At 41.9% G+C, this 19,917-nt stretch overlaps 1 protein-coding gene across 4 annotated transcripts in view; it reads right to left on the bottom strand.

Annotated features, from left to right (window-relative positions):
- Positions 1 to 2,061: 2,061 nt before the first annotated feature.
- LRP8 (LDL receptor related protein 8) overlaps positions 2,062 to 19,917 on the bottom strand; it is a 309,826-nt gene continuing 291,970 nt past the window's right edge. For 2 of the 4 annotated variants that reach the window (XM_084852478.1, XM_084852480.1), the window contains 7 exons: positions 19,474 to 19,613; positions 16,289 to 16,430; positions 14,358 to 14,510; positions 13,508 to 13,780; positions 9,461 to 9,529; positions 9,088 to 9,260; positions 7,192 to 7,612 (listed from right to left, as the gene is read on the bottom strand). In XM_084852478.1, coding sequence (XP_084708604.1) covers positions 7,574 to 7,612; positions 9,088 to 9,260; positions 9,461 to 9,529; positions 13,508 to 13,780; positions 14,358 to 14,510; positions 16,289 to 16,430; positions 19,474 to 19,613 — 989 coding nt within the window. In that variant the 3' untranslated portion in view covers positions 7,192 to 7,573. Of the gene's footprint in view, positions 2,100 to 7,191; positions 7,613 to 9,087; positions 9,261 to 9,460; positions 9,530 to 13,507; positions 13,781 to 14,357; positions 14,511 to 16,288; positions 16,431 to 19,473; positions 19,614 to 19,917 lie in introns of those variants that run through there. The other 2 variants (XM_084852479.1, XM_084852481.1) reach the window with 2 other exon arrangements.

Here is a 19,917-nt window from a genome sequence, read left to right as displayed (position 1 = left end):
CTTGCCTAGGAGTAAGCCCTATTGAACTCATTGGGACTTACTTCTGAGGAGTTGTATAGGATTATGTGGTAAGTACTTCTGGAGATGATCTGCGAATGCGTGCCCCAGCTACATTTGAGCCATTGAGTATCTTCCAAGTTCAGAAAATTCAAGTTCACACTATGCAATCCAGATATAATCCATAGGAAGACAAGCAGAAATGAGAGCTGTACTGGGCCGTGTTGTCTCCGCCCCACCCCCCGGACACAGACACATATTTTTTAAGAAAACATGATCAAAGCATAATCACACCATCACAATTACAAAAATGGCAGCAAAAGGTTCACAACATGAAAGGATTGCTGTGGCAAGAGAATGTAAGGGTTGGTCTTGCTGTTGTTTGCTAATTTCCAGTGTGTTTTCAGGCAGTGTTCAAAGTGCTGGTTATGACGTATAAAGCCCTATATGACTTGGGACCATTCTACCTAAAAGATCGCCTTCTCCCATACAAACCTGCCTGGTTCTTAAGATCTTCTAGAGAGGTACTTCTTTCGAGACTGCTGCCTTCAGAGTCACATTTGGTGGCTACCAGAGAGATGGGCTTTTCAGTGGCAGCTCCCAGGCTGTGGAACTCCCACCCAAGGAAGGCTAGGCTTGCTCTCTTTTTGCTGTCCAACAAAGACCACTTTATTTAATAAAGCCTTTGGCCTGTAAGTGGGTTGGTTGGGTGGTGGGTTTTTATTTTTTTATTCTGCAATTGTTATGTTTTTATTATATTTTAATATATTGTTTTAATCCATTGTGCCTGTAAGCCGCTTTGAGTGCCATTTTTTTGGTAGAAAGGCAGGGTACAAATCAAATCTATCCTTTTAAATGTTAGATGATGCTTCCACACTTGGCACAGTAGAAATGCTGTCAGCCTATAAAGTGTTAAGTAAATAAAATAAAAAATTAAATAGACACAAAATGCAAAGGGAACAGGGAGTTACCATCATCCATGTCACAAACAGGTCACAAAATGCTCTTGTTGGTGATCTACGTGAGGACTCACGTTTGAAGTCTCCTTCCCTGTGCAGCGCACTGATTCAGTTATATGCAATGTTAGCACACCAGTGTTAACCATGGATGCCAATGTGCTGATTCTTTAGATATTGAACCACTGTCATAGGCTGGACTTTAATGTTCTTCCTCATGTGTAAGTAGCCATAATTGGCAAAGCCTGACTTTTCACTGGCAATCTTAGATAGGTGAGTACGTCGAAAGCACTCTTCTGAAAACTTTTATTGATGTTTAAGAAATCACTATGACTTTATTAAGGAACAAGGGTTTATTTAATGCATCCAACATACTCTGGGGTAGTCTTATTGCAACCCAAAGAACTGCCTGAAAGTTGTCTCACTGGTTCCAATAGGTGTTGTCTATTCCAGTGTTTGTCCATGATGTGGTTTGTAGAGGTGTGCAGGTCTTAGTGCATAGATGGAATTAAAAAATGCCAAGCAGTTAAATCGGGGATCCCCAACCTTTTTGGATTGCGGGCACTTTTGGAATTTTCAGTGTGTTTTGGGTGATCTCACAAAATGGCTACCATGGATGTTTGCTTATTCATAATATTGGCTGCCATGGTGGACATGACTGGTCACAAAATACTCATTTCCCAGAATGTAACCTGGTGAGAGTAAAAGAAAAGTAACTTGTCCCAAAGTAGCTATCATCCTTGCAAGTAGCTAAAAGGTATAGGTATTGAGGGCTGGCTACCTTCACGAGATAAGATTCTGATATTAGAAGTCCATGAGTCACTCAGAACAAGTTTGTAAACAGACAGTTGCTTACTTGCCTGTGGCAGGTAAGACTTACCACATGGCAAGGAAGTTTTTGTAAACTTGGGAGAGTTGGTGCTTCTTTCCCCATTGAGGCCCCTGATGTACCACAAATGGCTAACATAGGTATGTGTTTGGAGGAAGCTAAGAGAACTATGTGTATGCTTGTAACTTTTGTGTACTTATCTGTTAGGCTACGTCAGAATTATTTTGATATTTTCTTCAGCCCTGGGTGTTGTTAAATAAGAGAACGAATTGCAAGTTGCCAATAAAAAAATTTAATCTCTCTATAGAAACAGTGCACTCTCTTACAAATGTATTCATTTGGTTTTCAGTACCCCCTATTGATGTAAGTACAGCAAATGTTATAAATAGCAGAGCCCTCCCCCATCCCATATCCCTAGACCTTTTGTTCAGAATAAAAACAAACACAAAAGGCACAAAGCAAGAACGCATCCTAATGGAACTTCAGTAAGACAAGACAGAGGTCAGAAATGGTTACAATGTTAAACAAGATCCTAATGCTCCCAATTAAATACTGAAAATAATAAATTGTTCTTTTTTTAAAAAAAGGAAAATTTGGTTATTGATCTGATTTAGTTACAAATCTGTCAAGTTGGAAAGCAGGAAAACATCACATTATAGTAATTTACAATGTTTTTTGGGGGAAATCCAACTTTATACACAGGATTTGTACAAGGTTTTTGTTTTTCTTTAAAAAAGTATCAAAACTGTAGATTCTTCAAATCTATTTACAGATTGAGGTTAGTTACAGTTATTATATACAGAGATTTTATCTCCTTATTCTTTTCTTCATGCACATAGTGCATGACCTTGTAGTAACTGAGCAGAGCAGCTTAAAGTACCAGCTGAACCATATTTTCCCTCTCCAGCTTTCTTCAGAAGTATATATTTACTCATAGGCCTCTATTCTTAAAATCTAGTAGAAAGATTGGAAATGTTTATTTCCACATTATACACATTATAAAGAGAGAGCATGGGGGATATCATTTCCAAGGTACAAATTATGCTACACACTTTGAACATTTTACTCCCTTGACTATGACGTGTAGGGGCAGTTCATAGGGATTCATCACTCACTGGCCATCATCAAGGGATGACTTGCACATGTGAATGAACTATTATAGAGTCATTCCCATGAACAGGACTTTCACATCAAACAATACTTTTCAATGGGGAAAGTTTCCATATTCAGCTGGAGTCATCACATTAAGCAAGTAATGTATAAGCATGTGTGCAACCACTGCTTGACTGATAAAAGGGCTGCACAGTGGCCATTGCATGTGCAAGCCAGGCTTCCAACAAGTTGAGCAGCAGCTGCTGCTGCTTCCCTCCAATATACTGCTTAGTAAACTGCTTTTGAAACTTGGAGGAGGGTTTCATCAGTATGCCATGAAAAATGCAGGAAAATAACAAAACACGAGTCTATCTGTGTGCGTCATGTATACCAAAAATGGCTCCTGGAACCATGCTAAATCAGGACCTGCTAGAGAGAGAGGGAGAGAATGAACATAAGCTTCATTTCAAGCATCTCTTGAGCCCTATTCAGGTGTTTGGATTCTGTGTACAATAAACACATGAGGAAGGGGAGTGTGTTAGCCCTGTCCCCTCCATCACCCTTTTTGTTACCCTCTCCATGTGGAGGAGGACTTTCTAAAGGGGAGAGCTTCTTGTATCCATGGAGGCTCTCCACGTGAGTTTGAATGCTGATTTTCCAGCATTCAAAATTTCACGGGGAGCCTCCACAGATACAGACGGCCCGTCCCTTCCAAAAGTCACCCTCCACATGTAGAGGGCAATTGAAATGGCTACACAGTGGGGTGGGGCATTTGGGATACCTCCTCATGTGTTTAGCATATACAGTTTGAGACTGCCTGAATAAGGCTATAGTTTCTTTCTTGGAAGATTTCTGCAGGGGTTGTTGCTACAATAAAAATAATCGTCATCCGTATGTATTAGGGTTTATGCACACATACATGTAAATCACCTGATGCCTACAGCTCAATATGTGAAGCATTTTGCTTGAGGTAGCACAAGGCTATATGAAAGCTGTGTCTGTTGGGTTTGATCTGCAATAGATGTTTTTACACATGCAAGTCATTGTTTATTTGCTTTGTGTGTGCAGAATCACTTCTTCCTGAGAAGTGATACGGCAACTTCTCCTCCTCTAATAACATTTGACCACACACACGCAAAACCACACACAATCACAACATCTGATGAAGTGCCCAGTGTCCAGAAAGCTTATGCTAGAATAAATCTGTTGGTCTTTATGGCACCACAAAACTCTTTATTGTTTTTGCTACAAAAGACTAACATGGCTACCCTACTGGAAAACATTAAATTGTGTGGCCTTTTATAGATCAAAAAGTGCAGCTCTATAAGAGACTTTGCTTCCTCATTTGTAGACAGATGCTTTGACTCAAGTATAAAGCTTCAAATTAAACTTAAAATCTAAGGCCCAATTCAACAAAACATTGATATAGTCAATCCAGGGTTTGTAGTGATTAATGTTAACAGGGGTTGCAGCTTCAGGCTACTAGGTAGTACACAAGGTCAGAGCAGGTATAGCAACAAATCTACTGGGATTCTTATGCTCATGGATTTGTTTAAAAAGACTCCATAGGCGAACTGGAAATGTAGCTATTTATGGCAGGAACAGCAAATGAGTAGCCACAGGCAAAATAACTATGGAACTACTGCAGGTTAGAAGCTCAGTGGGCTTGTACAAGCACTCAGATACAAAAAACAAGATCCAGCTACAGTTCAGCAGTTTAATGAACCCTCAAAGATTCAAATCACTACTCAGTCATGAAGCTTATTGGGTGATCTAGGACCGGTCACTCACTATCAGTCCTCCTACCTCATGAGGTTGTTGAGAGGATAGTTGGGGAGGGAGCCATATTTGCTGCCCAGAGCTTGGAGGAAGGGCAGATACTGATAACAGATGACTGATTTCAAAGGAGAGCAAAAGAAGGCTGTGCTTAAGTCTTCCACTGAAAGCAAAGGAGCGTACAAGTGTTGGGTTGAATCATGGTCAGAGTGCCCCCTCCTCTATATCCACTAGATCAATAGCTTTCAAATTTTCTACCTCCAATGAACCCTTTATGGCTACTCGTCCGCTGCAGGGGATTCTGGGGATACATTTGAGGATGTACATTCAAACTACATGGACCCTCTTGGTCCTCACCATTACCTCCACATCACCGGAAAGTTCACCCAAGGTCCCTGGCAGCCCCAACTGTGTGTGTGGGGAGATGGACACTGGTAGGCAAGCTCTCTTTCAGGGACGCTTGTCTTTACTGATCTTCCCTTTGAAGAGGTCCTGATACACTCCCCAGGATTTCCCTGGAACTCATTTTGTGAAAACAAATGAATGGAGTTGATGGAGCGCACATCTACGGCTTCACATGAATGTGAGTGGGCCATATTAGCCTTTGTCAGCCAAGCCTGTAGCACCACTAGCCATCCAAAGCCGGTGACTTCAGTTGCTTCTACACTAGAGCCCTTAAGACCTGCTGAGGTACTTCTTTTCTGTAATTAGCTAAAAATGAATTTAAGAAATGGAGGATCCACACAGCACTTCAATAGAGCATTATATTATCCAGCAAAGCCCTTTCCCGTGGCCAAGATTCTTGTATAATGCTTACTTACAAGTCAGCCCTGTTCAGCAAAGGTCCTTTTCAATGTTAATTCGAAGTTTCCAGTTTACAAGTCCTGCTCACTTCATTGCTTCCTTTTGATTGGTGCCGGGGGATTAGTGATGAATTGCCTCTTAAATAACGTCTTTTAATGATCACTATAACAGTCTATGCTTTATTGGTTTCTGAATTACTGCTTTTCTTGCACTTTTTTCCTTTTAATTTTTTATAGTGAAATAGCAGTATTTCATAATAAAAAATAATCGGGGGGAGGGGAATCAAATCCATAATTAAAGCCCTCCCATGGGAAGAGAAACTGACATGAGTAATTAAGAGAGGGTATTCAAGGGGCGATTAATTATCCAACTGTGATCAACAGGAAGCAACAAAACATGTAAGAAACTCTTAATTAGCAGGAACACTTTCAATTAAAGGCACAGGCACCCTGAAAAAACCTCAATTTTACATTTGAAAAATATGGGAGGCCAATCCAGAAAACACTGAACTGTAATGACTTGCTGTTGTCATTGTCCTCTGGATTCTCTATAAAGAGTGAGTAAATAGAGGATAGCAATTCCAGAGAAAAGGGCTAATGTAAAACAATCTTGGATTATTGCTACTGTTAATTTGAATTAGCTACCACAGGATATTAGCAGAACTGTGGATTCGCTTGAGTAACAGAGAGTTAAGATTAGTTGTGTTATTCATTTCACCCAACTTCATTTATGAATGGATAAAGAGCAAAAATATAACAGGAGCAGGGTGGGGACACAGAGTAAGACTGCTGCCACCCCTTTTCCTGCAATCCGATGGACACTTACTGGGAGTGTGCCCCTTAGAACACAGCGGGACTCACTTCTGAATACACATGCTTAGGATTGCTCTCTGCACAGCTCTTATTACTGTGACAACAGTTATCATCACTTGGCAAACTTTAGGAGGATGTGAGCTGCAATTTGTAAACACTTAAGCAAAAATGAGCAGACGGTTTCACAGATTCTTTAAGCTGGAAAGTCCCAATAAGGCTAACAGACAGATCCAAAACACATTTACTCTGAAGTATGTTCCACTGAGCTTAATGGGACTGACCTGGGAAAATATGCTAAGGATGGCACCCTAAGCTTCAGTGGAGAGAGAGCACCTCAGTCTACACTTCTCTTTGTGTGCACAACTGTCCCCTCCATTAGACTGAATGGGGAATTACATGCAGGAAGCTCGACGTGTGCCTGAGAACTCCTGTGTCTGCAAGGATTTGCTGGAGTGGGCAATTGTGCGCAACTCTCTGAACCATGAGCTGGTTCATCTGCCAGGACAGAATTTGGTTTGTACGTTATGGGAGCACTTTGTTTCTTTGACAGTCATCGACTATCCTCTTTTAACAGCTGTAATTCTTATTCAGTGGCTTTAGACTTCAAAGCAAATTCTCCACAAAACATCCCTTAAGAATTCAATTACCCTATTTCCCATAGAGCTGGGCTAGTGTTTCTAAAATATATTCATTTATATATATTTATATATATATATATATAAATATTCATTTATATATGTAAATGTCTATATACCTTTCCAGATTTGATAGGTACATACACAGATAACCTATGCACAGTGAGCCAAACATACAAAAAAATAAATACTCTCATCCTCTAAGTATATGTACAGAACAAATCTTATATCCAGAATTTGTTAATAAATATCCTAAACGGCTTGTATAGACCTCTCTTTTTTCTTTTGTTGATGGATAGCCACAAAGTATGTTTGATGTATTTACAACCCCTCTATAAATATAGTTTTTAAAAATGACATGTAAGCTACTGACCCTTGGGTCTGGCTGGTTGTATACACCGAGTTAGTAGCTCATCAGTAGAGCAGCCTCCTCACTATTACAAATGGATAGTGCAAGAAGTTAAAAAGGTGTATAAAAGATTATACATACAAAACTTTCACATCCTTTGGATGTTTGCAGTTCATTACAACTTTGTGGTTAACCTTCTGCAACATAAATAATTAAAGGTGATGGGGAGAAGGAAATAGAAGAAGGTGGATTCCATGATCCACAGCAGTTGTGTTAAGTGCATATCTATCGATCCGGCTGTGGGGTTGGAGTAGGTACAGTCCTCATGGCAACCCATCATCTTCTAGACTTAACGCTACACGCTGTTGAAAAAGAAAGGAGAAATGTGTCAATACTTCAAGTTCTGGTGTGATGTTGGGGCTAGAGGAATTGAATCTTGGAGACTGGGATGTTGGAAGAGTGGCACTTCAGAATGCCTAGAAGACAGAGGGACGGAGAGACAGATGACCCCATTCAGTGATTTACTAATTGGATAACATGTGTTTTGTTTTTACTATGTTATGTTTTGGTGCAGAGGAATTGCTGGCTATTCCAGGAAGAAAGAGCTCACTGCTCAGGAATAGCTCAGATTGTGCATGCCTTGACACTTACGTAAATTAGACTGCCAATGTAATCAGTAAGGGAGCAATCTTATCTGGATTGACGGTTGCCTCCGACCTCGGGGGTGACCGCCTATGCAGTGCAGGGCAGGAGGAGTGGTGAGTAGTGGATCTCCTCATCGCTCCCCCTGCCCTGCTTTCGGGACCTTGGAGCATGGGAAGTGGTGGCCGGAGGACACACAGGATGTGTCCTGGCACTTCCAACTTCCCCACCCTGGCATGCCCACAGGAACGCCCTGTTTTCGTTGCTCTGCACTGCTCTTACGAGCGCAGAGCCAATCTGCTCTGCCTACGAAGGGTGCAGGATGGGGTTGGTACTCTGGGAACTGACCTATCCTATGGCCATCTAGCCACTGACTAGCGACCACAGGATTGCACCCTAAACCACTTAATAAACCAACATATCTGCTGAAGTCAATGGATCTAGCAGACTGGAATTTGATTGAGGATGTTAAAACAAAGTCCTCATTTATGCCAATTTCTTCCATCCATGGGACTGGGTGCTCGTTTCAATGGGGCCAGTCATACCAGAGTCTGACCAGTACTATAAAATTGCACACTAAAGTCTTAAGAGTCTGGTAGATGGCTGACCCCAATCTTCTCCCAATTGTAAGTGAAGGAATTCTACTCTTGCTCACTTCCACTCGACTATATCTCTAAATAGATCTACCCTAACCATTTCTATTTTAGATACTCCTATCATACTGGATATATTCATATGTTCCAGATAATATCCCCCTACCCCGAGTAGCCATGCTGCAGACACGCAGGCAGCGCTAGCCATGCACAGAACTAATGGTATGCCTGCATGGCACATACTTCAGGGACCAGATGTGATCACGGATCACATATCTGATCCCTGTAGTTCATGCATGTTTGGGCTTTTGCTGCCTACTTGTCCATACAGCTGCTAGAGGTAACCATAGAACGGACATGGGCTGTGGCTGACTCTCACATCAAAACGGATCTCCTCCCTCCATACTGTGGGGCTAAATTAGTTGATGTACACTCAGGTCCATTGATTGGGAGATGGGGATATATATATATATATATATATATATATATATATATATATATACACACACACACACACACACACACACACACACACACACACACTTCTACATACACAAATTGATGTTAGAAGATCAGCCAGAAAGATAAAATCAGACACTTACTGCTGGGTACACATGCCCAATCTGTGCTGTTCTCCCAATATGAATTTCATCTTCCTCCTCCTCTTCTGTAGTCTTCCTGTACACAGGATTATCAAAGTTCATGCTTTTTGTGTTTTTCCGCTTCCAGTTTCTCCAGATGAGGTACCCTCCCATGCACAACAAACCAATCACCACTAGGGGGGGAAAAGAAAGAGAGAAGGAGGGAGGGAGGGAAGGAAGGAAGGAAACATTTCTAGTTGCCTCAGGAAGCCCATAGTTTTCAAACTGGCTCCCCATAGATGTCTCTGCCCTGAATTCTTTACACCAGGACAAGCCCACAAACCCGAAGTGAACAGAGAAATCCACACTCCAAGTATAGTGAAAATATGCTTACCAACAGGAACAACAATTCCGATGATGGCTGCCATCACAGTTGATCCAAAACCTCGTCCGCTGTTAGCATCTGCAACCAGAGAAGACCAGCTCAGATTCAGACAAAGAACAAAAACACTGTGAGTATAAAGAATTCAGGTTCTCTTGGCACAAAATTATGTTTTTTTAAATAAAAGCAGAGAAATGACCAATCTGGCCCGTCATCGTTTGCTTAGCAGAGGAAGTCTCAAAACTAGGACAAGCCAAGATGATGAATTTTGTGGATGAACTTATGGATGCACTTTGGGTGTCGGATTTTCAGGGAGTTTTCAGACCCACCCCAGCTGGATTCTACTGAAGTGGGTTTGTGTGTGTGGGTGTGCGCGCGCGCGTGCGTGTGTTTTGAATCTGTAATTCAGAATCTGTAGGTCTGATGAACTTAATACACTTTTCTAGGCATAATCGGAGCCCCTTGAATGCCAGTTTGGTTGGATGACTCTTTTTTCCTGTCTTCAGTGTGGCCTGTGTGGTATGCAGTAGTGAGATAAAACCCACGTTGAAAAAGAACTTCCACACCTCAAATGTGAAAAAAGCTACAAATTGTTTTCCTACCATTGTGTGTGTTTGGAAGTCACACAGTAACAGACACCTGTGTGTTTTCACATGCACGGGCTAGAATCCAAAGAAGCAGAACTGGGAAGGGGTGATTGCCCCTTTCTCCTGCACACCTCAAAAGTGCTCTAGAAGGTTGAGGAACCCTCTGGAGGAGATACTGGGGGGGGCACGGGGGGCTGCAGGAGGGAGGAAGTCTAATCACACAAGTAGACTTTCGCTTGTGAAATGCTTAGGAGCCTAGGAAACTGCTTTACACTGACCATAGTCCATCTAGCCCAGTATTTTTGACACTGATTGGTCATGGCTCTCCAGGGCTGCAGGTTGGATTCTTTCCTAGCCCTACCTGGAGATGCCGGGGATTGCACACAGGACCTTTTGCACCCAACACTTCTGCCCAATGACATACACAGATGAATACCATGAAGTCATTCATGGGTATGAACAAGGCTTTGAGAATGCCATGAGTAAGGAAAATGGGAACCTCCTGTCAGGGATGAGTAACCAAGGGACACCTATTATGTACCAGGCATCTACTTGTTTATGCAAGTGGAGACGTTGGCGTCAGGGTCACACCACCACCTGCTGATGTTCTCAAGGCTCTGTAAGGCAGAGATATTCCTGTGTAATGATATAGGAACACAGAAAGCTGCCCTCCACTGGGTCATACCATTGGCCTATCGAGCCCAGCATTCTCGATGCTGACAGTTCTCAAGTGTTTCAAGCAGGAGTTTTCCCTAGCCCTAACTTGGAATGCCAGGGATCGAACCTGGGACCTTCTGCATGTAAAGCTGGGGCTCTACCACTGAGCCATGGCCCCTCCATCTTGCTGCTCATTCATTTGTTCAAAACTGGCTTTTGCTATATGGCTCTCTCTCAAATTCTGGTTTGTACTTCCAGTGCAAGCTGCCCTCACAAAATGGTGGAGACTGTAAATCACTGGTTCCAAAGCATTTTTTCCCACAAAAGTTCACATAAGAAACCTCTGGTACCTCAGTTTACGTATGGGAAAAAACTAAAAAGGCAAATTATTTTCTGAATGTTCTGAAATTATTAATCCTAATGGCACACAAGTCTGTTAACAAGAGTCATTTGCTTGCTAGTAAATAAAGAATATTGCTAATAAGAACTATGACTGCTTCTGATATTTTAAGTGGCGCATAACCTCCTTGTTTTAACTTGAAGTCTGAAAAGATATCTGTGCAGTTGAAATTCAAGTAGGGCATGAATTTCAGCATTCGCTCTGCGTATTGGGTAAAATCCAATATACATCCCACTCAGAGTAGACCCACTGAAATGAATGGGATACAGAGCAGGAAATTCAGCTCCGCATTAAAAATAAAAAAAGAACTGTGCAACTCATATATTGTCTTGGACAGACTGGAAGGGCTATGTTTACAGTCTCTTTCCAACTGCTTAAAAATAGAGATAAGTAGTGATGTTATATGCTACTCACATTGGTATTCTTAAATGCCAGCATTTCTTCTGTACCTTTGTTTCTAAAGGAACTCCACTGCTGGTGAAAAGAATTGTTTGACAACCTGTTTTGGAACCTGAAGGCTTTATCTTTAGAACAACGATATATCACAGGATTATGCAACACTCCCAGTGACAGGTCAGTAGGGTGCTGGCAGCGACACCATGGGAATGGGAAGCTCATGATAACCTGATGGTACAAATGGATGTTTTATCCACATAGGTCAGCACCCGCTATTTTAGCTGCTTATTACAATAATAAATCACATTCCTGGAATGTAACTAAGTGACTAAAGAAAAAAGAAGTGGGCTGATGCTGGTAAATGAATGTGCTCTGCATCTGTGCAGGCTATACAAAGCATGTGGGATTCTTATTTCACGTGCTTGTGGTGTTCCGGAATTTGTTTCAATAGTTTCCTCATTGCAACCGTTGAGATTCAGGATGTTGCTTACATTAGAGTTTCCTCAAGTGGGGCTGCTGATCCACAGGGATCTCACAGCCCAAGGCTAGTGGGGTCTGGGAAGGGCAGGGGAAGAAGAGAGTGCTTCTGGATGAGGCTTTTATAGTGCCACTGCCCTGCCTTGTTCATGGAGGTTTATAGGTAGTCCAGAAAACTTCTTCTCCTTGTGACCATCTCATGTTTTCTTAAGTTTCTCCTGTCTTTTCCCTTAAGGCCAAAAATCCGTTAAGGAGAAAAAGATGTTGCACAATGCCCTCTGACGGTTAGTGCTATGAGCCCTCTGTCTGGAAGCACCCACAGATATCAAGATGCCCACAGAGATCACTAACATGCACCCAATGCAGATGAGATGTGACAGCAACATGATGGAATGAAAAGGGAGACTGAGAAGATCCAGGTTACAGTAGATAGAGCTTCCACTGAAAGGAGAGGACACACGTGTTCAACTGCCAGATATTGGTGGTGATGATGAATGAGTTACTTAGAGAATGAAGCAAAACACACCTGACAAAAGCTTTGCCAAATCTGAAAGTTGGCATAGCCCATTAGCTAGAACCTTGATCTTGAACCTTGGGCGATCCAGGCTGCAACACCAGCTCTGTCATGGACTTTCAGGCTGACCTTAGACAAACTATTTATGTATATAATTACTTATATACCCCACTCCCCATCATCGGCTTCAGTTTCACATCTGTAAAATGAGCATAATGATCCATTTGACAGGATTACTGGAAAGGTGACTGAGAAAAAAAGATTGAAGGAATAATATTAAAATAGTCTGGGGATATTGTGGATTCATCTAATACTTTATCCTGGATCCCCGGATCAGCTCACTGGATTAGGAGTTATTAGAGAACTTGTGCCCACTACCATAAAAAAGGACAGTGGGTAGTATCCATTACTGCTAATGACGTGGCACTCGTGTAAACCAATAGCTGTGCAACTTAACTAGCATTTGTTAGGTCACTGGCAAAGCAGTGGTGCTTAATTCTGGCAGCAAATCACCACTTTTCCCCATTGCCCTACAAAGTGCTAGTTACATTGCACAAGAGTTGGTTTATGCAAGTGCAACATTATTAGCACTAACATGGGGGCAAAGTTGGAAGCTATTTATTTATCTGTTACATTTATATCCTGCTGTTTCCCCCAAGGAACTCGAGATAGGTTAGAGTGAGAGTCATTAACTATCCCAAAGTCATCCAGTGAGCTTTATTGCCAAGTGGGGATTTGAACCTGGGTCTCCCGAGTCCTAGTCCAACACTCTAAGCGCTACACCACACTGGCTCTCATACTATCCTAAGGCACCACTAGGAAAACAAGGCTCTTGAATAAACAGCCTCCACAATGGAAACAAGAGTTCATGTAGAAGTTAATAGGATTTATATTAAAGGGGGTCCCCAGCTTTAGGTCTGCACAGAGATGTATACTGCCAGCTCAATCATACTGTGCCATTACCAGCCCAGTTCTTCAAGCTGGAAAACAGAAAGCAAAACTGGTTGGCTTTAAGCCACATTGCTTACAGTGCTGGGAGAGATTGCTGTTTCCTGTTGTCGTTATCTTTCGGTCTGCCAGACTGGATGTAGATGTGGGTGAACGGCCACCTGCAGTGCCAAGGAAGACCCGGGATGTTGTTTCTTGGCCTTCTGTTCTAACATTGCTGGTGTTGCTAGTTGTAACAATGATGGTTGCAGTGGTGGTTGTCATAACAGCAGTAACAGCGGTAAAATTGGGCATGTGAGTTGTGGTAGTAGTAATAGTAGCAGCAGGAATATTAGTTGAGGTAGTTGGAAGCTCTGAAAATATAATCAATACACAGTCACCTCAATATCTACACAGAACAACTTCATTTACTCCATAAGCTAGGGGATTGATTAAACTAGACAAGATATGTCTAGGTAAAAAGAAGTCATAGGAATACTCCTCATTTTGAATTTTGGCCAACACATTTAATGTATTTAGTTATTGTTTTTTGAAACGTTTTCAAGATTTTTAAAACGGAAGAAGCCCCCTTCTGCTTCCTTGTGATACAACTGGTTATACAGGACATATAACAGTGACCCGGTTTGCATGATCAAACGAGCAAATGTGTTAAGTTCTCTGTCATTAAACAGTGTTGGAGAATAAAATGCTCAACGAAGTGGAACATCTTATGAAGCTCTATGTCAAGGAACTGATGGCTGAAGTTTATGACTGAGGGGAAAGGCAAAGAAGTGTATATAATGTCTTGGACAATGTAGAAGTCAGTGAACAGAAAGCGCTTATTCAGAATGTTGCAAAGGGCAGCAGTGCTGGAGTTTCCACTGAAAGTAGAAGTGGATTTGCCCTAAGAAGTGCACAGGAAGGTTCACAGAGTGAAAGCAGGTTCTTTACCTTTATAGCACTTTTTCGTGTCAGGACCCAACCACATATTGTCAGGACAAGCACATGTATACTTTGGGGAATGTGTTGAGATTTGGGGTGCAGGAAGACAAAGGTATTCACAGCCTCCATTTGGCAGAGAACTGAGCTCGCAAGCATCTGGAGCTATATGCAGGAAGAGAAAATAATAAAGATTATGTTCCTGTTCGTAATTGATGATACATTCAACACCATGAGATCTTGGGCAGTGCTGTTTCAGCCTCATAGCTTTTGGGACTTTTCTTCCAGGAACCTTATCACATGGGGACAATTTCAAGGATTCGTGTTATCTGGTAAAGTGGTGGCAATATTTTAAATTGTTTTGTTTTTAAATTTTTGTGGACAGCTTTCATTGACAAATCCAAATAAAAAGGAAATATATACATATGAAAATTATGTTCATCACATGGTATGTGCTATTATCATAAGGCATATGTGCTATCAGAAGTCAGTCCATCGCCAACTTAAATATGTTTATCTGAAAGCGAGGGACATTTCACACATAAACATTCCTTCACAGATTATCACTTCCCTGTAGAAAATTGCATGAATCTTGCCACACATGATTAACAAATGCATCTGTTTTGCTAGTTAAATAGGCTGTAGGAACCCAAATTGTTTCATATGATTCACTTCAAGCAAGGCGGTGTTAGTATCAACGTAATACATTTCTCCCCCCCATGTAACTGCAGTGCTTCTAAAGAAAATGTATGGGCAGCAGAGGGCACCAGAACAGTACAAAGAAGTCTAAAAGGGCTTATTCCTATAATTCCCCCTTAAAAAGAAATCTGAAATAAAGCTGTGCGCAAATGGCCTCTCAAAATTCTCCAGCCTATTTGTGGGCAGCGAAATTGTGGGGACAATTTCACTGAATTTCCCCTAGCGGAGGAGAAATTCTCCAACAGTTTCTCACAGATAGGGCTCATTGCTGGCAGGGGTTGTGGCACAGGTTCTTTCTTTTTTCCTAAGGGTTTTTGGTTTGTTGCACTGCTTCTGTAAGTGGCAACAGCATCAAATGTGTTGAGGCTTCCACTTTTCTGAGGCAGAATTTTGAATTTCTTTTGCTGGTATTTTTGAGCTCACCTAATCACTGCAAGGTGGCTGAGGATGCTGTGTGTGTTTCCTCTCTCTGTTACACATCTTTCCATTGCTCTGCAGCTTCCCAGAGCACCTGCACTTCCTGAATTGAAAAAGCCCCATGGGAGGAATTGCCTCGTGACATCTTCCTCATGATGGCTTTAACTGAAGTGCAGGAAGCCAAGGAGGCTACAGGCTGCCACAGAGATTATTGTACGATGACGGACAGGACACTCATGCACACTCCTCAGCCACTTCATAAGTAAGGTAAGCATAAGAACCCCAAACTCAACCCATGAGAATTTTTCCAAAATATCTCCTTTGAATTTCTTTTTGAAAGCAAGTTCTTTCTATCATATTGAATGAGAATGGTTGAAAAAAAAGTGGGAGAAATGTTCGGCACAGCACTAATCTAAAAGCTCTGTGGTTTTTTCGGCCTTATAAAGATCATTAGTGTTTTCAGAACTGGATCGTCCTTACTATCTCCCTATAGTGGTTTAAATGACCAGATCTGCCAATTATCTCCTTTTAGTGCACCTGTGATAATATTAATTAGCTTGGGACTGGTTATCTACCCATGAAAACCGAGGTACCCTCCAATGAGATTGCTTCCTACTGCAGCTAGAGCAGAACCCTCCCCCACGAGAGAGCCAAAGTAGTGTAATGGACTGTAAACAATATTGCATAAACAAGAACCTGAAGGTTTTCCCATCAAGAATGCTTGGCTATGAATCTTATAACACTAAATAGCATAAGTGGACCTTTCTTTGTCAACCTGGAGTACAAATCAAACTTTGGTCCATTACTGAACTAAAAACACACCTTACCTTTAGGCTGCTTCAGCTCATGAAAGACTACAATATCATGAGGGTTATTGAGGTTCTCAGCCAAAATGGAGATATCTAGACCATTCAGCCTATTGGCACTGAAGATTGCCTCATTCTCTAAATCAGTCCAGAATACCCTATCCTGAAAGAACAGAGAACATATCATATACCAGCAAAAGCCTTTTGGGCATTGTTTTCTTATGTATCAAGCTCTTTAGCGTTTTTAGTAACCAAGTCACACACAATGCTTTCCAGATACGAAAAAAACAGACGAGCATACAGTTAACCTCTGTCAGGTCTTTCCTAAACATTGTAAGGTATTGTAGAGCCCACTGACATCAATGGTGCTCAATACTTTGAAGGGCCATACTTTTAACCATCCTGAGGTTAAGCTCTATGAACCTTAGTCCTAGTGCCAGCCCAAGACATTTTGCTACTTGAACTAGAGCCCAAGAGGTGGTACATACCCCTCACCCTCCCTTTAGGACCAATACTTGCTGAACCAGTCAGACACCAGTTCCTGCATACATACATCCCTCCTCATGGTGCCACTTCAAACAGGTCACTTCACCCTGTTGCATTGCTGGGTAAGCCCTGCCTAGTCCACCTCCTTTTTGGAAGGCAAAACCTCATCACGAGAGAAAATGTCACATGAACCTACCCCTCACATACATGTTGGAAGAACATGTGGGGGGGGGGCTAACCCCGCACTTGCCACATTCCCCAGTGGAAACATTTCCCCACTGACTGTACATTCAGACAACATGGGAAAGGGCTCTCCATGCCCAATCAACGTCCCTCCTCACGTGAAAATGCACATACATCTGTAGGTGTGGAGAACCCTTCCCATGTTGTCTGAACATGTGGGCAGTGGAGAAATGTTTCTGCCATGTGCAATGGCAGCTGGAGGCACAGGTTAGCCCCACAACCTCCCTCCACCAATGCTCTTTCAATGTGTGGGTGTGTATTTTCCTGCGAACCCTCCTACGGAGATTTTGTGTTATGGAATGATAACTTTATTTATTTTTATTTTATTTATTTATTTCATTTCTATACCGCCCAATAGCCGAAGCTCTCTGGGCGGTTCACAAAAATTAAAACCAAACAACACACAATAAAACAATTTAAAATATATAGAACATTAAAACCACACATGTCAACTTTAGGTTGGCATGTGTAAATCATGAAGTGAAAAGTGAGGACCCATGAAACATTTAATTTGCGTATGCATTATCTAAGTGTTCTTGAATTTTCAAATTATTTTATTGGGGGGGGGGGAACTCACTTTTTTTTGTATGTAGGGAGAAGAGCAGCAGGGCAAGGACGAGGTCAGTCTTTAATTTTTGCCCTCCCTCTCCACCACCTCGTGCTTCCTTATCCTGATCTACCTAAGACAATTTGTACATGGAATGAGACTTCTGTGCATTCACTATTTGCTGGTTCAGGCATAAACTGAATGCACACCCGAGTGTGGATGCTGCCTTTCTGCACTGCACCTGAGAGCAATGCAATGCAGAGAGACAGCATCTACACTGGGATGCACATCCAACATATGCCTGCACAATTGCTGATCCAAAAAAATGACACGCACGCAGAAGTTGACTGAGGGAATACATTATGAGCCTGCTGGCAGGCCTATTTTAATTTTATATTATGCCAAAAAAAACACAACAACAACAAATCAAACAGCAAGCAAGACCATGTGCTTAGTAACTTCTCTGGTTGTCACTTTTGGGGGATGAAAGGTAAAGGCAGTTCACTTGGAGTTTATCCTTCAGAAACCAATCCCTTCTCCCATATTTATCCTATTAAAAAAGCAAAGGCTGTGATGTCTGTATAAACAGGCTGTCAGGGAAAAGAACTTCTGCCTCTGAGGCAGCCCTAACAGCGAGGCAGACATGGCCGGACTATTTATCAAAAAGCCAGCTTGTGCTCTCAGCTGAGTTTCTCTGGCTTTTGTGGTCATGATGGTTTATGAATAGGATCTGAGGGGATTTATTATAAGGCAGAATGATCCCTGGCATCCCAGCAAAAATGGCATTCCAGCCTAATCTTCCTTCCTCTTCAAAAAGTGTGACCTGTATTAAGTCAGTTTCCATGTAGAGCAAGCCCCTGACAATTTCTTAGAGGAGAACTCTGTAGTTCAGGAAAAACTGTAGAAAAATGAGATTGAAGGAACAGGAAAATGATCTTCCTTTGCAACTCCTTTGTAACACCTCCCCCCACCCTCCCAGTGCCCAACTCCTACCAATTAGGAAAAGAGGTAACAGGGCAAAACATTGGTGGGATTTAACTGTAGAAAGTGAAGGAACAAGAGACATGGTAAAATCACATGGTACTTCTTTAATAATACTGAACAGGGAAGTGAAAAATGGAGTAAGGATTTAGGGGTTATCTCATTTTGTAATGGATGACTGATGATATTTTGCTAATAAATTCCTTGGCTTCTCTGGCTGTATATATATTTGATGAGAAACGTTTAGGTCTGGTTCAGAGACCCAAGCAGTCTGACCATTGAAACTCTACATTTTGGAAAAGGAAGCAATAGCTCCAGATGTTGCAGTCAGAATATTTTATATAATCTAAGGAAGCCACATTCTTAATTTACTTAATTCTGATCCTTATTAGACCTTAACACCCAAATATATCAATTTGTGTATATTGTTCAGCATCTCCCTTCCTACCAGAGTGAGAAAAAGTATCAAACACAGGTTTTGGCTAGGCCCATTTCTGATATAAAAAAGAAAAAGTGGGAAAAAGAAACCTCCAGGTGCACAAGAGAAAAAAAAAATTGAGTCTAAAGCATTCTGAACTGAGTTCTTCTGCAAGGGCACATTTGAACAACCAATTTCAGTCATAGTCTCTTCACACTGTTGCAAAAATATTCTGAGGTCTCCTTCCTTCCTTCTCTAGTTCTGATATGGAGTCATTCCTTATTGTGGACCTGCTCTTTGTACATATCTTGAACATGGCCAACCATCCCCCACCCCACCCTCACGCATCTTGAATATGATGTATGGCTTGCACCTAGACAGGCCCCATCTCCTGCTCAACCATTGTCTGGCCACCCGGTCCAAATCCTCCAATACTGGTAGCCCTTGGTTTAGTCCCAGGCATGCCTTTCATTACTACCTTGATTTAGTTCACTCTCAGGCTAGGCTTGGTCCCAACTCCTGGTCTCATACCTCAAACACTGCTAATCCAAATGGATGGCTCAGGTCATCCACGGAAGAGATGAGAACTTTCCTGTTGCTGCCATTGAAATCGACACTTGAAAGCAAGTGCAACTTGGAATCCACCCAGTAGAGACGCTGATTCAACAAATCTGAAGAGCAAACACATCAAGGCAGAATTATATCTGGGTGCATTTGCATTTTGATCACTCTTACTTATTGTTGTGGTTGTCTTGCAGCTTCACCATCTTGGGAAATGGTAAACAACTCATGAGGACAGTACAAGTGTGTCAAGTGGGTTATTTTGTTGTTGTTATTCATACAGTATGTGATCTCAGTGTCCTGACTCCCTCATGCCACAGGGTATTGGTGTTTGGACCCATGCACACGTGGGCTGCTTACAGGGATAAAGCAGGCCTCCCCGGCCTGCATAATCTAAACTACTACAGAAACAAT

The sequence above is a fragment of the Heloderma suspectum genome, chromosome 4 (genome assembly GCF_057233095.1).
Source record: "Heloderma suspectum isolate Gila_16-S chromosome 4, 16-S_ref, whole genome shotgun sequence".
Classification (NCBI taxonomy): Eukaryota; Metazoa; Chordata; class Lepidosauria; order Squamata; family Helodermatidae; genus Heloderma; species Heloderma suspectum.
The sequence above is the reverse complement of the archived record's forward strand: the minus strand, read 5'-3'. Positions and strand labels throughout refer to the sequence as shown.